Below are 22,588 nucleotides of genomic sequence, written 5' to 3'. Positions count from 1 at the left end.
CCGCGTCATATCTTACTTGCATCATCATTGATTTTAGCAATACCAGTATCTAGGGTGAAATGGACAAAATAAAAAAATGTTTAATAAATATTTTTTATGCTTTTGAAAATTTTGACATATATCCTTGGATTTGGTATTGATATCAATCTCTTTTGATCCAAAAATTATAAAGAAATTAGTGTTCGACCCCTCAAACGCAGCTATTAATAATAATTAGTTGTAGTTGTCGCACTAGAGCTTATCGTTAAGACATGGTTCCCAGTAGATCATCGAAGTTAAGCATCACTGGCTTCAGTGTGCGGGAGGGTAACCATCTTGGCTCAGTCTGCGAAGGTTGTGAGACAATAATAATTCGAAAATAAAGGAGTGTAATGCTTATAATTGAAATAATTTAGATATAAATAGTTTGTAGTTTAAATATGAATCCACATTCGATATCTTAAGGACAAACCCGACCTTCGATCCACACATTCATGAGGGTGTCGAGCTTGATTAAAAGCAACCATGTATAACAACTTTATTCAGTGATTAGTTTGTATTAATTGCATATTAATTTTAACCACTTTAAGTTAGAAACAGTAGCTCTTTGGTTACATTGTTATTAATTAATTATTATTAAGTAAATAATATAACTTTTATCTGATCTCTGAGCTTTGATTTAATAAATGTGAAAGAAATAAAACTAGATTTAAAAAATAAGTTTTTTTTTCTTCAAATAATTTCTGACAACCTTGTTTTCGGAAGTAAAGGAGAACACGCATTGAATTATATTTTTATTACATACAGAGCCATTAAAATATTTAGAAAATAAGTACAATATATTCTGCAATAGGTGAAAAAAATAACATTAATATAATTATTTCTTGTATCTTTTCTCAGAAGACGTTTCAGACTTAGCTTCTTTACAGGACTCTCGATACATATACTGCAATAAAAAGTAAATTGTTATTACCTTTTTATAACATAGATTTACAATTATAGAATGATAATGAAGTTTTACAGCCATAAAAGAAACTTTTATATACAGGGTATCTGCTACATTTCAGATTTTGAAATACATGACTTACCATGAATAATTTCAAGAAATTTTTATGAAGAAATTTTCACTTACTGAAGTTACATTTTTTTTGCAAATTTCTTTTTAAAAGTGTAAAATAAAAATAATAAAAAAATAAAAAAAACTTGAAATCACTGAAGTTTAAAAGATAATTCCCTCTAGAAATGATGTTCTTTCTTTCATTTTTTGAAAGAACATCATAATTTAATAAAGAACAGGGAAAAAAAAACATTTTATATTTTAATGAAATATGACTGTGAGTGGGAATTTTGTTACTAATTCAAATATTCTGAATTTTCAGTTTTAAAAAATAAGATTTTTTTTGGCGACCTAAATCTATGACTTTCTATGATTTAAAAAAAAAAAAAACTAAAATCATGACATTTCATGACAAATTTTGTTCAACACTGAAATCCGTGACTTTCCATGATTTTCAGGTGCTCAGATATCTCTTTTATAAATTGACATAGAACAAGTCTAGAATGACAGAACACAAGATATCAGGGCAGTACTATGAAAACTTTTAACTGAGTACAAATGCTTTAGGATCTCAAGTTGTCCGTAACCAAAATTGTTCACAGTTAACCATTTGAAATAAATAAATGAATAAAATGAAAAAACGAGTATTTTCTTGTACACCGATGGCTATTATGAATTAAGGTGAGATATTATAACTTTGTTTCGATTCACGATGTAAGTTATTTTAATTAATTAATATTATTTTATAACATAATTATGGCTCATTCTTAATGATACAATTCATGGATTCAGTTGGCTGGATTTCAATGAAAATATCTTGAAATACATTAAAAATAGTTTGCGAATTTAACTATATATACGTGGATCACACTCTAGAACAATGGTACCCAAATGACATTCCGTGGAACTCTAGGGCTCTGTGGAAGAGTTAAAATAGCTCCAACAGTTGAAACTTTTTAAAACGCTTTTTTTTTAAAAAAACATTTTTTGAAATCTGTAATTATATTTAAAGTAATATGTCAAAAAATGAGAAATGAAATTTTTTAAAAAAATATATAATTTTTCTAACAACAATTTAAAAAAAGTATGAAAAAAATATGCATTTATAAGAATCTGCAATAGTATTTTACATCGTGCTTTTCAAATCAAAATAAAATAACTGAATTTTTTAATAAATAAAATTTTTCCCTAATAATTATTTTCAATATTTAAAACAGTTTCTAATAGCAATATAAAAACAAATTTTCAACTAGACTAGATTCATCTCTAAGACAGTGTATTCAACTGTTGAACATAAAACCTAAATTAAAATTATTAAATATAAAAAAAAGGAAAATTTTCTATTTCTCTTTTTAAATATTAAAAGTTTAAAATAAAAATAAAATATTTTATTTTAATTACAGAGCTACATACTACCTTCCTTTAATCAGGATAAATATAAATACTAAAAGGTCTTTCATGCTCTATCCAATCTTTAAATAAAAATTAAAATGGATCATGAAAAAAAAACTATGATTACCACATATATTAAAAATTTAAAACTAAGTTGTTTCTTTATGTTTCACTGCACTTTAAAAATATTTTTGCACTAAGTTTGACTTCCCAGCATTTTACATCCTTACCATTCAACAGTTTCATGGCCACTAGTACAGTAATTTCCGGTAAATAGGCCGCACCGCCGTACTGGCCGCACCCGCAAAAAACATCGCTAAAAATTTCAATTTTCATCTTATAGGCCGCACCGTCGTAAAGGCCGCACTTTCGTTTTTTCGATCGATCATCGATTTTTATCAAATATCACACGTGTGAAAATACTCATAAAAAATAATAATCTTTAAAACATAAACTCTATACTTAGAAAAAAGTTATTGATAAATATTTTTTTTTATGTATACTCATTACATTATCATCATCATTTTTATGTATACATATCATAAAAAAAAAAATGAATTGAGAATGATCCTAAGTCAAGGATGCGTATGTGATAAAAAATAAACTAATCACAAAATAAATCAGCATTTATTTATTTATACTTTTCAAATATTTTTGAGCATATATCTATTCAAAACCATCGAAATCTGATTCTTCACTGCCCGATATTCAGCACTTAATCTGATCGCTTTTTCTTTTTTTTTTTCTTAGAAGAAATTTTTATTAACAAGAGAAAAAAAAAATCAGTATAATTCTCTTTTTATTTGAATTTTATTCTGATGAAGTAACTTTATTTTATTATTGATGAAGTAACTTTATTTAAAAAAAACAAAAAAACATGAAAACAAATCTGAGTCAAAGGAAACATCTGTTTCTAAAAGCAGTTTAAAATAAAGGGAAAAGTAAAAACATCTGCATTTCCAATGAACAAAATAAAGAAATGCAAGTTGGAAGAAACTGATAAATCAATCTTGACAGCTGTGGAAATGCTCTACTCATTTGTCCCCATTTTTTCCCCCTCCAGTTTGACCATAAATTAGCCACACCCTTTTGAAATTGAAACTACCAAGTGGGATACAAAATGAATTCTATCCCTTTTGAGGCTTCTTTTTATTCGATGTAAATCAATCTCTTTTGTTTTTTATTAGATATTAATTGCTATTTTTTTTATTATTTGAAAGCTAGTTTTTATTTTTAAATTGTATTTAGTTGTTAGCTTGTTTTTTAATCATTAGTTGTTAGCTTATTAAAAATATATATTGTTATTTCTATAATATAGATAATTATTTTAATTAATGAAATTTCTTAAGATGGGACATTTTTAAAGTCACCCCATCATAATCTACGATCAAAACTGAACTAAATTTATTGTAATTAATTAATTTTCGGAAATTAACAGTATAATTGAATTATCGTAATATATGGGCGCCATATTGGAATTTCCGAAAGCGATCCGAAATTCGGCAAATTCGTTTAAAAAAATAAGAAAGAAAAACGTTACCAGAGTAAACATTACGAATTAGGTTCGTTATTTTGGAAAATTTTTGCTAAACATCTGATTTTGAATAAATCCACCATGATCAAAAAATTCTCACTTGTGGGATGGGATAAAAAAATTCTACATATAGGCCGCATCGGCGTACAGGCCGCGCATCGTGACAGCCCAACTTTTAAACACGTATAGGCCGCGGCCTATTTACCGGAAATTACTGTAACTCAAATAACATTTATTCTTAGTAGCAGCTGATTTAGAATGAAAAAAGAATATTTGTATGGAAATATTTAGCAATCTTGCTTAGGTATATTGAATAATAAAGTAAGTTGAACCATTTTTATTGCTGTCATTAACATCCTTACCCTTTATGAGTTGATTTTAATATTATTGAAAATTTTTGTTTTTTATTAGTACTAGATAAGTCTTTGTACAAAATATATAAAAGTTTTTACAAAAGTAACAATATTTGGTTTCCGGCAGAATATACTAAATATTTTACATATAGGGAATTTTCGGGATTTTTATTGTTACCAAAATACGAAACCTTTATTACACTAATATACATAAATGGTCTGCAATATTTTTCATTTGTGATTGACATTATATGAATTCGAAACTTTCAGTTTCATGTTAACTCATAATCTTAAATAGCAGTAGAGAAGTAAATAATCATTGATAATTAAAAGATTTTATAATTTAAAAAGGGTGTTCTGAATAAAAAGAAACTGAAATTTTTAGAACAAAGAAAAAGAAAGATAGGAAAGCTTTAAACTGATTACTTTAAGTGAGACCCACTTCATTATGTATTCATAATACTTATCTAAATATTCAAGCGAGACATAAAATGTATAAAAATTCTATTCTAATAGGGATTTTTTTTTTACTAGAAAACTCCCTCAATTATAGAGAATTTTCAAAAATGTACAAAAACGAGGAAAATTTTTTATTACATGCAGAAAAAAATGGCAAAATCCAGTAGAGTTGGTAGCTATGGTGTAGGACAAATTCCATACATCTTAAAATTTGTATAAGAATGGTAATGACACCTTGAGAATTTTAATAACAGAAATCAAATCAGAATAATACAATATAATTTTTATTTATTTTAGAATCTTAATTTAAATTTAGTACATTGAATTGTATACATAATTTTACATGCTAAAATTTTGGCCATTTTTTGTATAATAATTTTGAATTTTAATATTTTACTTAATGTTAAATGGAAACTCATTAAAAATGTCTCTAAGTATTTTTAATACTTTTGCATTTTGTTTGATTTTATTTTTTATGATTTAAAATCGCTACAATAATTTGTAACCATCAGGGATACACTATTTTTTTTATTCATCTCAAAGAGTCATTGACCATAGGATTAAGTTATAGGATATTTTTTAAAGACTCGGTCATCAAATGAAATAAAGCTCCTTTTTTGTGTGAATAATAAGCTATTTTTATACCTGCTGTGAGTTTGCAACAACTGTTGGGTCATCCTAGATGCCACTCAATTTAAGAAAAAATTCCCTGATTTTTCCAGGTATATCAGATAAATTTCAATGGAAATTCATATCATATTTTATTAATACCAATATCATGCAATTTTTTATCAGAAAACTTTGATTTGTTTTATTCGTTATGTCAAAAATTAGATTTTGTGAGCAAAACCATATAATTGAATGAGAATGGATACATAGAAAAATTTCACTTAAAAGTAGAATTTTATAAAATAATAACTGATTACTGTTATTGAAAATTCTGAGAATGGTTATTTTCTAGGTATGATGTAGGAATTTTCCAGGTATTTTATAAAAAAACTGTTTTCCCTGTCCTCTATAACACATGAAAGCCCCGCTCATGTTTGACCTTTCTTTAGCCAATATTATTATCCATGCTAATTCTAAAAACGAAGTAAAGCATCAATATGAAGAAAAGTCACTTTTGGGAAACTGGTTTTACATTTTAATACTTGAACAATTATTCCAATGCTACATTATCTGGGATAAGAATTAAGTCTTCGATTTAAATAATTTTCATTAAGAAAAATTTCTCTAAGTTGACAGTTTTAAAAAAGCTGAATAACTTTTAAAATATTTAAATTTTTTGCCCATTCTATAGTCAGGATAATTCACTAGGGCAAGATAGTGTTGTGATGCCACAATGGACATTATATATTTTCTAGCTTTTAAAATTTCCTTAATTTCTTAAACTTGCTTTTTTACTCATTCTTAATCAAATTATAATTAAATTAAATCAATTAGTTAATTTTTATAAATAGCGAATATAAAATATTTTATTCTTTTCTCATTGATCAATGTAGCGACTAACTTTTTATTTCAATACTAAAGCAGACTCATTCATTCACTGTTGCGCTTAATAGAATTTTTTTTAATTATTTATAACTCTTTATTCTTAAAATTCTTACCACAAATATGTTTCAGTTACACAGTTATAGTAATTCTCACAGTCTTGCTGGCGATTTGTGACTGCCAAGGTATTTCTCAAACCTAATATTGATTATGGGGGACTGGCTTTATTTTCGGCTATGTTATTTTTCGATAAATCACCAACCTCAGATCTCTTCTCATGATTCTAACTGTCTGTGGGGAGCAATTCAATTACTTTTTAATTTAGCTTTTCATTAAGTGGGTCATGGGAGATTTAACTCCTATGGCCTGTCCTTATTAATATTATTGTGCAAAATTTATTTAGCTTTCAAGTCTTATTGATAAAATATGATTTTTGTATCTTGAGCTCCACAAATACTACTAAATAAAAGTTTTATTATAATTTATGATTTAATTTTCATCTTCAACTTCATTTTTCATTATCCTGTTTTTCATCACTATCTTCAATTAGTCAATTATACGATACAACTTCCAACCACACCTGAATTTCGACTTCACAAATGCATATAATTGTAAATTCTCTTAGAGTGTAAGGCTGTGGTCAACTTTATAATCTTTTTCGTGAAAGAGCTTTAAAAAACACTCTTAATGTAACAAAATTAAATTCCTTGCCTTGGACTTACAAAAAAAAAGTATGTCAAGAGGCATTTTAACTGTTACACATGCTTCTATTTTATAAAGCATTACTTGATCAAATTCAAAATGAAAGAAAATAAAACAATTAAAATTTTCATTCATAAAATTTGCAAATGAAAAAAAAATTACAGATTAATAAAGTTAACAAGAGCAATGACTTTTAGATCCAAGAAGAATGCTTCAGTGCCAAATTACTAAAGAGAGTTATTTTATCATATACTTCCATGAAAAAAAAAATTATATATATATATATTTTTGTAAGAAAGATCATAAAAAATTTACATTGACCCACGAAAAAAAAAATTATAAAATGCAAAGTAAGGGGGGGGGACCTAGCAGGAATACCTAGCAGATTGGGTAAAAACTTCACTGAGGAAATTAATTTTTAATGGTTCGCTCTGTGCATCTTGGTCAACAACAACAATACCGAGCAAATACTTTAAAATTTTTTAAGCAAAATGTATCAGTAAAAGATGAATGTGTAAAAAACATGCACATTTCAACATTAAACTTACACATTCTGGCATTTTTTGTCCTTTATTCCTTGGTATATTTAAGATGTTAGATTTCAAACATGAATCCATCATTACAGTTTTTCCTCAATAATTATTATCCATGATACTAAATTGTTTGTTTTCAAACTATTTATGATTGATTTTTTTTTTATTTTAAGTTTCTTAAATGCCAAACTTGAGCAGTATTTTATGAAATAAACATTATTTAGGCATTAAGACTTTCAAACACTAAGTAAAAATAAAATAATATGTATTCATATCTGAAAAGTGACATAAATTCAGACTTTGTTTACATTTTTAGGAAAAAAACTTACAACATTTCATTTTTTCTAGATACTTTTAGAGATTTTAAAATAACTCACAAAAACTGAATTTTTCGAATTTATTCATGATTTATGACAAAGAATGATAAGAACAGTTTTTGACAAATTTATAAAATTAGGTTTTCTTAGCTTTAAAATAAATGTTATCTTTTAAGAACATTTGTAGTTTCCCAAATATATATATCTTGCCTTTATAAGAAATGAAAAACTGTTCCTGCAGTAAAAATTTAGGAATGAAAAATCACACATTAGAATATGTATGCTAGCTGAATAACCACTTTCATACAAGGTGAATGAAAAGAAAATATTCAATGAATTAATACTGAATAAATTCGATATTTTTTGGAAATAAAAAAACTTTTTTTATTCTTTATTGTTTTATGACACAGTTTCAATTAATTTTTACATTAAAGATTTTAACAAAGTTGCCTTATAGTGGACAAAATAAAAAAGAAACACCCTGAATGACTTTTGATTTAATGTGATCGGATTTTCACCTTCTAGGAATCAATCTTAATGGCTCGAGGGGGTGACCTCAAATATGCTGATTAATTAATCAGGGTGGCCACTCAAATCAGATTTCAAATTTCCCTGATATTTCCAGGTTTTCCAGGTAAAAATTTTAAAATTTCCAGGTCCATGTTTTTTTGCTTATAAAGTATAGGACATGTGCAAGAAAAATGTCGTTATTATAAAATATTTAATTCAAAAAGTCATTTTTTTTAACGTATCTTGAAAAAAAAAATTTTTTTTTGACAAGATTTTGTTTTTTAATGTTTTGGTACAACATTAATTTTTAAAAAATTAAGACACGTGGAGAAAATAATGTGCTTAGCTTGTAGGATATATTGCTTTTATTGAATAAATTTTTTTAATGTTTTACTTTAAGTAGTATTTGCTCAAAGTGTACCTACAAAATGGCAAAAACAGAATGACCAATAAAACCTCGTTTAAGTATTGTTTAATATATTTTCATTAAGTAAAGGAAAACCGTTTCAGGTGATTATATATCTATTAATTTTTATAATCACTGTGGCTCCCAAAAGTGTTCCCTCATTTATAACTTTTATTGAAAAAGGAAATAAAAATTCATTTATTAAAATGAATATTTAACAATGGGTATTTGATAATAAAAAGTGTAATCTATTATTAGCAAAACTGCATGGAATATTTTAAAAACAAAGCAAAAGTTAATTTTTAAGACATCAATAATCAAATAGCAACAAACATTTTAACCGACGAAAACCATCGATCAGTTAAATGTTATCGGATTTCAGAATTAAAATTATCTTCAATTACTTTAATTTTTTTATTTAATTATTATTCATTTAATTTTTCATTTATTTTTTTGCAATTTAGTATAAAATTTACGATAGCAAAATTATATTTTAATTTTTGCTTACTAACTTCGTAATATTTTATTATTTAAAGACGGCTCGTGGTCCTAATAAAACAATGGACCAAATTTGATTATTTGTCATCATAAGAGGTATGCACTGTGCAATATATGATAAAATGCATAAAAGGAGGACTTCATATCAGAGATTAAAATTATAAAATTTGTGGAAAAATTCATAAATTCGCAATAGAGTGATGCAAAAATTTCTGCAAAATTTTTAAAAAAATATTCTGAACAAATTTCTCCCGACAAAAAAAAAAACTAGTTTATATTTACAAACTTATAAAAGCTATAGTAGATGCGAAAGGAAACTACTAAATGTTAATTTAATAAAAAATTAGAATATTTACAAAAACAGAATTTTTTTTTGAAAGTGTACAATGGCTTTTGTGGGATAAAGTTTGATGATTGATTTTTAGTTTGATGATGATGAGGATAAAGTTTGATGATGACTTTTTGATGATTGATTTCTTCAAAATAAACTTTTCCTTTGTTTTTAAAATATTCCATACAGTTTTGTTAAGATTAGAATACATTTTTTATTATTAAATATCCATTCTGAAATATTCATTTTAATTAATGGATAGTCTTATTTCATTGAAAGTCATAAGTGTACAAACACTTTTGTTTGTGAGTCACTGTAATTACATTTCAATATAAAGCTGTACTGTATACTACATTATACTGTATTTTATCTTACCAGTATTTTAAAAAAATTCATTGATAACATTTTCTTTAAACCAATATCTCAAGACAAATTTTTAAATAATGTTGTTCGGAATTAGCATTTTTATTTCCAGAGATTCAAAATACAAAAATAAATGCCACAAATGTAAAATTGTCTAATTTTTTATTCTATACTCTAAAGAAAAAAATAGATAAAATTCCTTAAATTTTACACTTTGATTATTTTTTTCCTCACTTGAAATTAAAACATTTAAAGAATTCCAATCTAAACACACAGTTTTTTAGTTTAGTATGGTTAATTGTTTTTGTTTTAATAACAAGAATCTTGTACAGCACAAAACTAAAAACATAAGTTTCGTTTTCCTTCTTCCGACTAAACACATATGAATAAAAAAAATTATATTTTATGTTTATACATCATTTTTTATGATTCCTATACATTCCTTAGTCTTTGCCAGCTTTTTACTTATAACTACACAATTCGAATTTTGAATTAAAAATCAAATATTTATCGACAAGCAGTAAAATTGAATATTAATATATAGTTAGTTCTAAAAAAATCTTTCTTTTTTAAATTAAAATATGTCATAAAGGTAAAAATGAAATAGAAAAAATTAGCATTAATGCAACAATTTGTAGACAAACATTGATGTTAGCAATTGTAAAAAAACTGATTTGTTGGTTTGGTGAAAAAAAATAATTGACAGATTTCTTTGAATGGGAGTACAAAAGCTTTCAGAGAAAGAGTGCAATATAAAATTTATTATTAATTATGCTTAACTAATTTTTGGATATTTTTATACAGTTAAAAATGCAAAAACATTTTGACTCATTTTGTCAAAATAGAAAAACATTACCACTAAAGCATCGAAACAAACTTGAGCCATAAATGGCTCAAGTTTGCCCACGGACAGAATTTAAAAATAGAAGCAAATATCCTAACCCAGTGTTTCCCAACGTGGGGCCCACGCCCCACTGGGGGGCAATTTGATTGCTAAGGGGGGCAATTCGAAAATGGACTCGACAATAGCTTAACCCTTTTGCTCCGGGCCATTTAAATGCAATGCTAGATTTCGGTACCAAAATTGAAAGAAAAAAGTAAATTCTTAAATAATTGGGGCCAATAAATATTATGTGACTTAGCGATTTTTTAAACGACAAACCTGAAATGAAGTATCTGTTAACAGTCAATGGTAAAATATTTGTGAGTTATTTAGCCGATATCTTTGAAAAACTAAATATATTAAATAAGTAACTTCAAGGAGTAAATGAAACTCTTGTTGATACAAAAGCGAAGATATTTGGTTTCATTACCCTTATTGAGTTATGTCAGAAGTATATTAACAACAAAAACTTTGAACAGTTTCATTGGCTCCAAAAATGTGAAGTAAATGACACAGCTTTACTTGTTATTGTCGATCATCTGAAAATTCTATCGGCTGATTTACAAGAAAGATTTTCTGATTTAAAACAAATTGATTTTCCAACACGGATGATGCAGTCAATGTTAGTGGATTTGTCTGATATATCAAAGATGCAGTATCAAGAAGAACTCGCAGAAATGCAAAATTATGAGTCGGTTAAAACTGTATTTAATATAAAAGGAGTGATGGCATGGCTTTGTGAGGAAACAGAAATCAAATACCCAAATTCAACCAAATGTGTATGAAAACTATTGTTACAGTTTCCATCTTCATATCTAGCTGAATGTGGATTTAGTGCTGTAAATGATTTACTGGTAAAAAAAAAATAGTCTGGATGTAATACAACGGGGAGACTTGAGACTGAATCTAACTAAATTGGAACCTAACATAAAATCTCTGTACATCAAGCATGAAGAGCAAGGATCTCAATTAATTAAAATATTAAATTATTGTAGAAAAATCTTTATTAAATGAATTTTAGTTTTTCATTATACGTTTTGAAAATTTACTTACTGTGTTTTGTTAACAATTTCTTAGTGATTTATTCCTAAAACCTATTATTTAAGTTTCTTAAGTGAACAATTCAATTTTTTAATATTAAAAATTATGTATATGTTACATGGGGGGGGGGGGCATAAGAATCTTAGAAAGGCTTAGGAGGGGCATGGCACAAAAAAGGTTGGGAAACACTGTCCTAACCCCTTCTTCCACGGCCACCACAATCTTTGCGTTTCCTAAATTGCCAGTCGCATAGTCTTCATAGATATCAAAGATTTCTAAATTTGTTTAGCAACTATGGGAGAATTTTATGTGGCATTCTAGTTTAACAGGGTTATAAAAGAGTGAATTTTGATGCAAGCAAAGTATAGCTGAGTTGATAACATTTTAACTGTTTGGAGACACATTTCCGTCTAAAAAATGTGGGTATAATGGATGAAATAATTTAAATTAAGAAAATTAGTAAATAATTTAGATAAGTGAAATTAAAAAAAATATCTAAGAAAAAAAATTCCAGCTTTTCTTTAAAATTCCCTGATTTTTCCAGGTTTTTATCCAAATTTCCCTGATTGTTCCAGGTTTTTTCCAGTATAAAAAAATTCCCTGATAATTTCAGGTTTTCAAGGTTTTCCAGGTGGGTGGCCACTCTGTTAATGTAGACAATATTTTAAATCACATACATAAACATACTTTCTCTGAATAACTATCATGAGTATATCTCTGAATAACTACTTTTTGACTATCATGAGTCATTTCCCGCACAAAAATTTTAAAAAGAACATACTTGAAACATTTTTGCTTAATAAAAATGAGTGATTTGAGTAAAATCAGCAGCTTATGACATAGATGGTATATACCAGATGGAGACAAATAGATAAAAAATTATAAAATTATTTTTTACTTAAGTAATAGTAACAATATCATTAAAAATCTTATTCATTTAGAATTGAGGGTGCTGAACCCAGCTCATTTTTAAAAAAATTGCAAAGTCTAAAATTTTATAAAAGCAAATTTTGGTCTTAGTTTATTCATAATTGAAAGAGGTTATTGCTCTGCATCACCTTGAAAGTAAAATTCACTCCTTCATGATTAGCATTTTTTCACTTTTGTAAAAAAGCCGAACATTGAAACAGCGACTTTTAAATTTGTAAGAATTTATTTATTTATTTTTTAAAATTAAATAATTATAAATTACTGCTACTGACTGAACTTTATGCATAAATAAAGCTCTTTATCACAATGTTCAAAGGTTTCATGTTCATTGAAACAAGAAATTTTAAATTTATTAAATAAGTCTCATAATGTTCATTTTGAACGAAAAGTAATAAAGACAATTTTAATAAATTTACTGGCATTTTGTATAATCAGGTAATCAAATCAAATAAACAACGAATGAAAATGCTTTTTTAAGAGTTTAAAAAATAAAAATAATTAATCAATGAGGTGAATTTTACATTTATTTATAGGTCTTCGAAGTTCCTTTTTAATTCTGAGAAAATATAAACTATCAGTCAAGTTTTTTGGTTATACAAATTAAAAAAATTATTAGTTAAGACTTTTCTGTATTAGTAAGTTTTAGTAAACAGATAATTAACTTACTTATACAGCAAAAAAATAAATAAATAAATAAAACAAAAAATAATTAAAAAAACCTATAACTAAATGTTTCGGGTTTTAGTAGTCCAGGGCGAAGCATTTTATCAATATTAAAATCATGTTTTGTTTAAAAAAAATACAGATTTAACATTGGAATGTTTTTATTTCAATCAGATTTTTTTAAAACTCCCTTCACATTTTAAGATCAAAATTTTAAACCTATAACTAAATGTTTCGGGTTTTAGTAGTCCAGGGCGAAGCATTTTATCAATATTAAAATCATGTTTTGTTTAAAAAAATACAGATTTAACATTTGAATTTTTTTATTTCAATCAGATTTTTTTTTTAAAACTCTCTTCACATTTCAAGATCAAAATTTTAATAAAATATTTGAATATTTACTATCATTTAAGAATAAAACTGCAACCAAAATTCTTAATACTAGTAATAATAAAAAAGTTAATATTATTTATCGAATTTATTGAATGCAGAGCCTAAATGAATCTGACTATTTTACTATTATATATAATCGCTAAGATTGATTTTAACTTTAAAAAAAAAGAACTTCAATTTTAAATTAACAAAAATATTAGTTAAGGTCATTCTGTCAAAGTAGTTTTAGCAAACAAACAATTTACTAGCATTGCAAAAAACTATACCAGGTAATTTCGTGTTTAGGGTTGTGGTGGCCCGAGCGAAACATCAGAGAATTTTAGCAGGGTTCATCAAAATCATATTTGTTAAAAAGATATATATTAAATATTAAAAACTTTCTTTCAATCAGATTTTTTTTAAAAAGTTCTTTTCACATTAAAAGACCTAAACTCTAAAACATATAAATAATATATAACATTTCTTAACAATACTACAATTAAAATTCTTAATACCACTAAGAAAATGTAAGATGATTTATTTACTACAAACTAATTATTAAACAAATTAAATCAACTATTTTTTGTTATCAAACTAAAAATCTAGATGAATTATAAAGAGGAAGTACCACTTTTATCAAATGAAGAGCAAATAACTTGGATCAGAAATCATTTTGAAAAACATGTTATGATTAATTATAAATTTAAAAAAAAAGAAGTTTATCCCCTGACAACATTCACAACACAGAAACATACATCAAGCTTGCAGGTTTTCAGGGACAGACAGATTTTTTACAAAACTATTTTTAAAAAAATGCATATGATAAAAAAAATTATTGTTCCAATTGTTTAGTCAGGAAAGCCTCCAAAAGTTGCAGAGGCTCATGTTTTATAACTCTTTTTACATATTTTGCAAAAACTCAAGAATTTTTTTTAAAATAAAGTTTCAGAGAATGTTCAGCTCCTTCACTTTATTTTAATTAACGCAAATATGCTGAATATGTATGTAAAATAATAAATGGACTACCTTGAATAACTTTTGATCTAATGATCAGATCTTCATGTTCTAAGACTCAATCTTAATGGTTCGTGCGGGTGACATAAAATATGTTAAGTAATTAAGGCAGACAATATTTTAAGTTACGAAATTACAAACTTTCTCTGAATAAACATACCTTTGATTCGACGGATTCGGATTTCTGACACCTAAAATATAAGAGTAGCAGAAGTCTGAGAAATATGGTCTAAATAGTTTGGACCCTTTAATCTTAATTTTACTTTTAACATACTTTACCATATCACAAGAAATTTTAAGCAGATTGAAGAATTTTACACACAATACACCCAATTGTTAACATAATTTAGCGAAAGATAATTCCATGCAAAAATTACTTTTAGTGAGAATTTATTGTTTATTATTTTAATTAATAATAGTAAAAAAAATTGAATTGTAAAGGATATAATTTTGATACCATTCTAAAAACTATACTTTTGAGTGGAAAAATAAAAAATTCGAGCATACTCGGTCGAATAGTTCCTAAGAAATCGAATTTTAAAAATATGTCAAAATTCGATTTCTCAGAAACTATCCGACCCATTTCGCTCTAATTTTGTATTTTAAAAATTTAAAGCTTAATTCTTTCAAATTATCTAAAAAATTATATACCTTAGAATCCAATACTTTTTTTGACTATTTTTAAATAAAATAATAAAAAATAATAGATATATACTAAAAGTTCTAGTTTCCATGTCTATCTTTAGATAAAAAATTCTATAATTATATGCAAAAATTCAATTTGCTTAAAAAGTCCTACTTATGGTTAAATGAGTAAAAAAACATTGGACCGCTCTCTTGACCAGACTACTGGGACCATATTTTCCAGAATACGGCTATACCCTATATTCTGGGGTTAAGAAATTCGAGTACATCGAAATAAAGGTATGTTTATTAAGAGAAAGTATGTTTATGTATTTGACTTAAAATATTGTCTACATTAATTAATCAACAGATTTGAGGTTAACCATCAAGATTGAGTCCTAGAATGTGAAGATCCGATCACATTAAATCAAAAGGTATTCAGGGTGCTTCTTTTTTATTTTGTCCACTATACATAAGGCAACTTTGTTAAAATCTTTAATGTAAAAATTAACTGAAAATGTGTCATAAAACAATAACAAGAGTGCAAAAAGTTGTTACTTCAAAAAGAAAGTGTTTGCTTTTCTTCGCTAATAAAATTAATGATTAATATCTTATAGAATGCATGAATTAATCAAGTACAAACAATTTTTTTAAAAATTAGGATGCGAAAAGGCCTTTAGAATAAAATAAAACAGACAAATAAATAACTTACTTCTGACTCTGGCTGAAGGTGTGGATACAGAGGAAGAAGTTGACTTACAGGATGAACTGGTAGAAGACAGAAGAGAAGATGAAGGGCTGGTATTCAAATCCTGGAAGCGAATCAGTGCCACTATCCTGCCGAGAAACATTAAGATAATGAATGACAAATACATAAAAATACAAATTTAATCAAAAATATAACCTTCAGAAGTTACAAAACTTTTTAATAAAATATATTTCTCGAGAATCCCACTACCTTATGTTTTTTTAGTTTTATTACCAGCTAGTCAAACATTTATAACAGCAGTTCTTAAGACTTAACTAAAATCAAGAAACAAGAATAAAATTGGAGTAGTTATCAAGTTGTAAAATAAAAAATAAATAAAATGCTACCAATAATGTTCATTGAATTTATCTGACATAGCAATTAAAACAATAGTTAAATATTAATGTACTAGCAATAAACTTTCCTTTTCTTTTTTTTTTTTAAACAATTAGACCTATAAGTTAAAAAATATCACTACTGATGCCATATTTAAAATATAGGAAATTTTTTTATTAAATTTAAAACAATGGGTAATGTTTAACCAATCAGAAAATTCTATTTCATTTTTTTTGCTCATTCTGCTTGAACAGTTTGCCATAGATTGTTTGAATAATGACAGTGACCTTCTACACGCTCCAAATTATTGATATGGCAAATGTCATAGCTTTCAGATGTCTGATTTATGAATCTTTAAAAGACACATAGACATTCATTTATATATAGAGAGAATTTCTTTTCCTAATGATATTAACTATAAGGATCAGACCATAGCTAATGAAATGTAAAATAACTTTTATGTTTGGTAAAATGAGTACTTACATAATATTACCTCGTTTAATCACAAAACTAGGGATCTAGGAACATTCTTTCAAAATAGAAGAACATGAAAATATTTAGAAGAAACCAGTTCATTGTTACAAAAGTCGTATTTTAAAGCAAAATGCAGATATTGTAAGTTAGTTTTGCCACTATCTTAAGTTTTCAGAAGTCAGAGTAGTGCAAAACTTAAATCTAGACAAAGTAGTTATTGTTTCTGATGAATTCGTTCATGTTAAATCGAAAAAAAAGAAATCAAATCCCAATCGATAGAACTAAAAGTTTAGAAGTTAATGTGGTTTATCGAAAAAAAACAATGCAAATTTAGACTTTTAAATATTTAAGCATCTGACATTGCTGCCTGAGCAAGTGAGGTATTATCTGGTATGCTACATTTATTCTAAATAGAACATGATCAAAACAAAATAAATAATTAAAAAAGTTGTTCTAAATCCAAACCAAGTTGCTAGAGTTAGACCAAAATTTGAAGATATTCAAAAAGTCAGTGATGAAATAAAAAAATTCTCAAAAGAAATCCAAACAGTCCAAAATGCGTTCAGCAGAAGACAAGAGTTTTAACGGCTTTATGTTTCGATTTACACTTTTTAATGCATAGCGGTCTAGGGAAGTGGTTTTGAAAAGCAAAAAATATAATACCCAAAATATAGATTTTATAATTTAGAATGAAAAACATAATTTTACCAATTTATGAGTTCAAAATTGCAATTTAAACACGTGAGATATTATATTCTGCATATTGTTTTATTCTGAATGTGATTTTTTAAATAAAAGAGCCAAGAATACAAAACTAGAAGCTTTACCTGTAAAAACTCTTAAATTACTATTTAAATAAAAAAATTAATTAATATACATCACACATTGCTATCAAATATGCTGTTAAATTCTGAATGCTTCATAGTTTGGAAGTTAAAAGGGTTTTTATGTGCAAATAAGTTTAAATCATTATTTAAACCTTTTATGCATGATAACCTTTATAAATACTAAATTGTTTATCCTATTCATTTAGGTTTTGATTTAATTTGATTTGGCATAAAAAAAAAGTCATGCTTAATTTGCTAGATAATGTTTAAGTTCCCTCCACACCTTCCAGTTTACATATTATGCAACTTTTTATGACTTATTAAGATAATATTTCTTTATAATACAATTTTTTTTTTTTGATGTTTGGTTTTTACTAAATTTTTTTCAGCAATCTTTACAGTACTATGGTCATTTTAAGTACTCAAGGAGTTTTTCTTTTGTGTTCTTTCAAATGCACAAATTTTTCAAAATTATTATTATCATCACCATTACTTTTTCCCATATCTCGTACCACTGTCAAGATAGGAACACAAATCTCCAGTTGGCATTTTAAGTAATATAATCATGTAGTACATAGCTATTTTACAATACATAGACAATCTAATAGCTGCAGAAACCTTTACCTGCAGCTGCTTGAAAACCAAAGTTAAAAGAGTGCACAGGCACTTGAACTTTACTGAGCACCATGTATTTATACTGTATTAAGTCATTGCTTTATACAGAAACTCCCCTGATTTTGATACACTTCAATAAAAAAAATAAACATATTTAAGATACATGAATAAATAAAAATAACCTATCATTTAAATGGTTTTATAATATCTGGCATAAATCAATGCAATGTAATAAAAACCATCTACTTAAGTTAGTGCTTGAATATGGATATTTAAGTTTAGAAGTCTAACAAAAAGTCTTTCTAATAAAAATGAAGGGTTAGTCAATGCTCAAAAAAACTTTAAGAGAGAAAAAAAAGAAGAAGAAAACTCTGCTCACAAACTCCCATTATTGCACCACATTCTTTTCTTTTAAAGGTTGATCTTTTCGCAAAATAAGCTTATTTTACGAGTAAAATACACAGTTATTATAATTTTATATTGGAACATTTTCTTAATATTTTATTTATAATGATATGAACGATTATCCTGATTTGAAAATAATACTCTACACTTGAGAAAAATAAATTTAAACAAAGGAAAACAGAATATTTGATACAATAGAGGCTTTGTAGTGGGTCAAGGACAAATTAAAGAAAAAATAAGGAGATTTTCTGGGACAGCAGACATATGCCAGACTAATTTTAAAAGAGACATACAGTAAATTAAAAAAACATATTATGTGCTCTACCAGGGTGACCACTCAAATCAGATTTCAAATTTCCTTGATTTTTCCAGATAAAAATCATAAAATTTCCAGGTTTTAGTTTCTTTATTCTAATAAAGTGTAGACAAAAAAAGTGTCTATACTATAAAATATTTTATTCAAAATGTTATTTTTTTAACATGTCTTGAAAAAAATAATTTTTTTTACAGTTTGGCAAGATTTTTGATTCATTTTTTAATGTTTTGGTACAAAATTTTGAATAAAAAATCATATATTGACCAACAAAAGAGTAAAATTAAATATTAGTATATAGTTAGTTCTTAAAAAAAACCTTTCTTTAAAATTAAAATATGTTATAAAAGGTTAAAATGAAATAGAAAAAATTAGTATTAATGCAAGAATTTTAACAATTTGTCGATAAACATTGCTGTTAGCGATTGTAAAAAAAGATGTGTGATTGGTTGGTTTGCTACGAAAGAATAATTCACAGATTTCTTTTAATGGGAATACAAAAGCTTTCAGAAAAATATCGCAATATAAAATCTATTATTATTATTAAATTATAACCAACTAATTTTTGGAGAATTTTATAAAGTTAAAAATACAAAAACATTTTGTAAAAATGGAAAAAAATTACCACGAAATCATTGGAACAAACTTAAGCGATAAATGAAATCAGCCAAAGGACAGAATTTAAAAACAGAAGCTAATATCCTAATCCCTTCTTCCACCTCCACCACAATCTTTCCTAAATTGCACAGTCCATAGTGGTCAAAGGTTTCCACATTCATTTAGCAACAGTGGGAGAATTTTATGTGGCATTCTAGTTTAACAGAGCTGTAATGGAGCAAATTTTAATGCAAGCAAAGTATTGCTAAGTTGATGATATTTCAACTGCTTGGTTTAGTGCAAGAAAAAAAATTGTCATTATTTATGTAATTTTTTGGCTTATATTTTTAAGGATTTATTAAAGGGTCTATTAAATATCAGAGAGAATAAATGTCATATGGGTTTAAAGTATCAGCTCTGCTCTTGATCGCGTATAGTGGCTAGGATGTGAAAGAGCAACTGTCCCGGGCATACAGCCAAAACAAGCATTCAACATATCAATGGAACACACTAAAGCTTTATATCAATTAGCAATTAGTTTTAGATAATTACAATTGTAGAATAATTATCTTATTATAGAATGAAATGTTTTAAAAGACAAATATCTTTTAATGTTTAACATTTAATCAACGAAAAAACACGAACCAATATTGAAATCTAACGAATTTATTATTTTTTATTACTGATAAAGTTTGTGACAGAAAAAAAAATTAAAGCCTGATAGATTTCAGAATTTTTGAAGCACCTTCTAGTTATACTATTCAATCAAATAGGTTCGATGTCTTTCATCCCGGTCTCATTAGTGATTCAGCATATTTCAATATCATTTTTGTTTCGTTCTTAATATTAATTTGTTTGCGACAGTTAATTTGTATACCTCTTTTACCACATTTTCGAGGAGTTTAAAAATATGATACTGATGATTTTTAACTGAAATGAAATTTGCTTTTTTTGTATGCCTCTTTTATTACGTCATCATCACACCCACACGCAACTGTCTACTCTAAATAATGCTATATAGAATGATATAGCAAAACAAACGCGTGTAGTTATTTAAATTCTTCTTCAAAAGTATTAGTTAATTTTTTTTCTTTTTTTTTTTGAACTCACAATTTTTGTCCTTTCTTAGATATTTTAAAGTGCTATTTAAAACTGCTGCATATCACATGAAAGCATTAAATATATCATTTGTACAATTTGAAAGTAAAATAAAAGGGAATTCTGATCCTTAAAAATAGACATTAAATAGTCTGATGATCGAATGATGGGGCAAAAAACTTTTTTACCTTTTAAACTAAAAAATTGTTTATTTATAAATAATTTATTAATACTCAAATTGCTGGAAAGATGATATGTTCCCTACTAATGACAGTGAAGTTTTTTTTTGTTTTATTCAGTCATTTATTTATATTTATTATGAGCGACAGTGTAAAAAAGAAAAAAAAAAGCATTTCGGTCTTCTGAGGATCCCAGCTCCGAATAAAACTTTAAAAAAAGAGGGGGGAAAGTAGGATCTGGGGGCCCTTGTTATCTCGGGGCCACAAGCTACAGCTTATTTAGCTTATACGTAAATCCGGCTTTGGATAGTAGTGGTAGCTATGCTACAATACTCCTCACCAGAATTTTATCTGTGATAGAATTCAATGAACGGATACCACTAGTTGATTTCTTGCTATTTTGCCAGAGGCCAGGAGAGTTGTATTAAAATCACGGTTGTTAGAGAGGTTGCTCTTGTCTTGCAGTTAGCAGTCGAGTGTGTATGGGCTGCTGTTGTGTTTGATCAAGGCTGTGTAGCAACAGCGCGAGGAAAACAATGTCGCAGTCGCAAATATCAAGTCAACTGTTTTCAGTGTTCCATCCATCAAAGAAGGCATGTTCATATCAAAGTGGGCATTTCTGTTGAGGTACGTGTGTTCAGATCAAGTCAAAAATTCACCAACGTAGAGCTAGGCTACTGACAGTGTCAACTGTTATCTATCCAAAGGTACCTCCAGATAGAATCAAGTTAACATGTCTTATATATAAGTAAATTGGAATTGAATAATTCTAGCGGTAGCTAAACTACACCAGATAATAAAACTTGCAAGAAAAGAAATAATTAAAATATTTATGAAAAAAATCTAGGTACTTTGAATAAATATTTTTTCGTGACTATGGTTAATGTTTTTAAACCACAATACATACCTTTCAACTACTATAAAATCTCTATAGTTTTAGAATACATTTCTCCTAGTAGTGTCAAAGGTAATGAGTTTAATAAATTAGAATTCCAAGAATTTTTCACCATTTCATATAAATAATTTAAATAGATATATTAAAGCTCATATAAAGAAAAGGTTGTGCTCTAAAGTTATGGTAAAAGTTTCATAAAATTTTTATTTGCTTTAATTTTTTTTATTTAGTTCACTACCATTGATAAATATATTTCGTACAATATTTAAATGTTAGAGGATATGTCATTATAACAGAAAAATCAAATAATATAAATACTTTGCAAGTGAAAAAAATCACATTTTTAAACACTTAATTTAGGTTATAGATATGTCTATAGTCATATTAAAACAAAATTTTCTAAAGTTTACCGCCAGAAAACTTGCAAGCCGTAATTTCCCAAGTAACTGTTTTCGCTGAATATACTAAAGTTTTGACTAAGTTTCTACATTCTGCAATGCTATAATTAGCTGCCTGAGAAGCAGGAAAACCAAATTTTGCCTGAAACTAAAGAAAACTATTAGAAAATATATTCATTTAAAGCAATGAAACATTTCATTAATATTAAAAAAATTACTAACAAAATGACAATTTTCTTAATAGTTAATAA

The 22,588-nt window shown here is 26.5% G+C and overlaps 1 protein-coding gene across 5 annotated transcripts in view; it reads right to left on the bottom strand.

The window, feature by feature from the left end:
• Positions 1 to 760: 760 nt before the first annotated feature.
• The window catches only part of LOC147816764 (transformation/transcription domain-associated protein-like), a 39,944-nt gene continuing 18,116 nt past the window's right edge, over positions 761 to 22,588 (bottom strand). For all 5 annotated transcript variants that reach the window (XM_087150953.1, XM_087150947.1, XM_087150960.1 and 2 more), the window contains 3 exons: positions 22,350 to 22,485; positions 16,165 to 16,289; positions 761 to 925 (listed from right to left, as the gene is read on the bottom strand). Coding sequence is in view for 2 of the 5 variants with exons in the window: in XM_087150939.1 (XP_087007065.1) it covers positions 16,285 to 16,289; positions 22,350 to 22,485 (141 nt within the window). In the remaining 3 variants the exon portion in view is untranslated. The remainder of the gene's footprint in view (positions 926 to 16,164; positions 16,290 to 22,349; positions 22,486 to 22,588) is intronic.

The sequence above is a fragment of the Parasteatoda tepidariorum genome, chromosome 1 (assembly GCF_982258835.1).
Source record: "Parasteatoda tepidariorum strain Cologne lab strain chromosome 1, Ptep-v5.0, whole genome shotgun sequence".
Classification (NCBI taxonomy): domain Eukaryota; kingdom Metazoa; phylum Arthropoda; class Arachnida; order Araneae; family Theridiidae; genus Parasteatoda; species Parasteatoda tepidariorum.
Note: the sequence above shows the minus strand (reverse complement) of the source record. Positions and strands in the feature narration are given on the sequence as shown.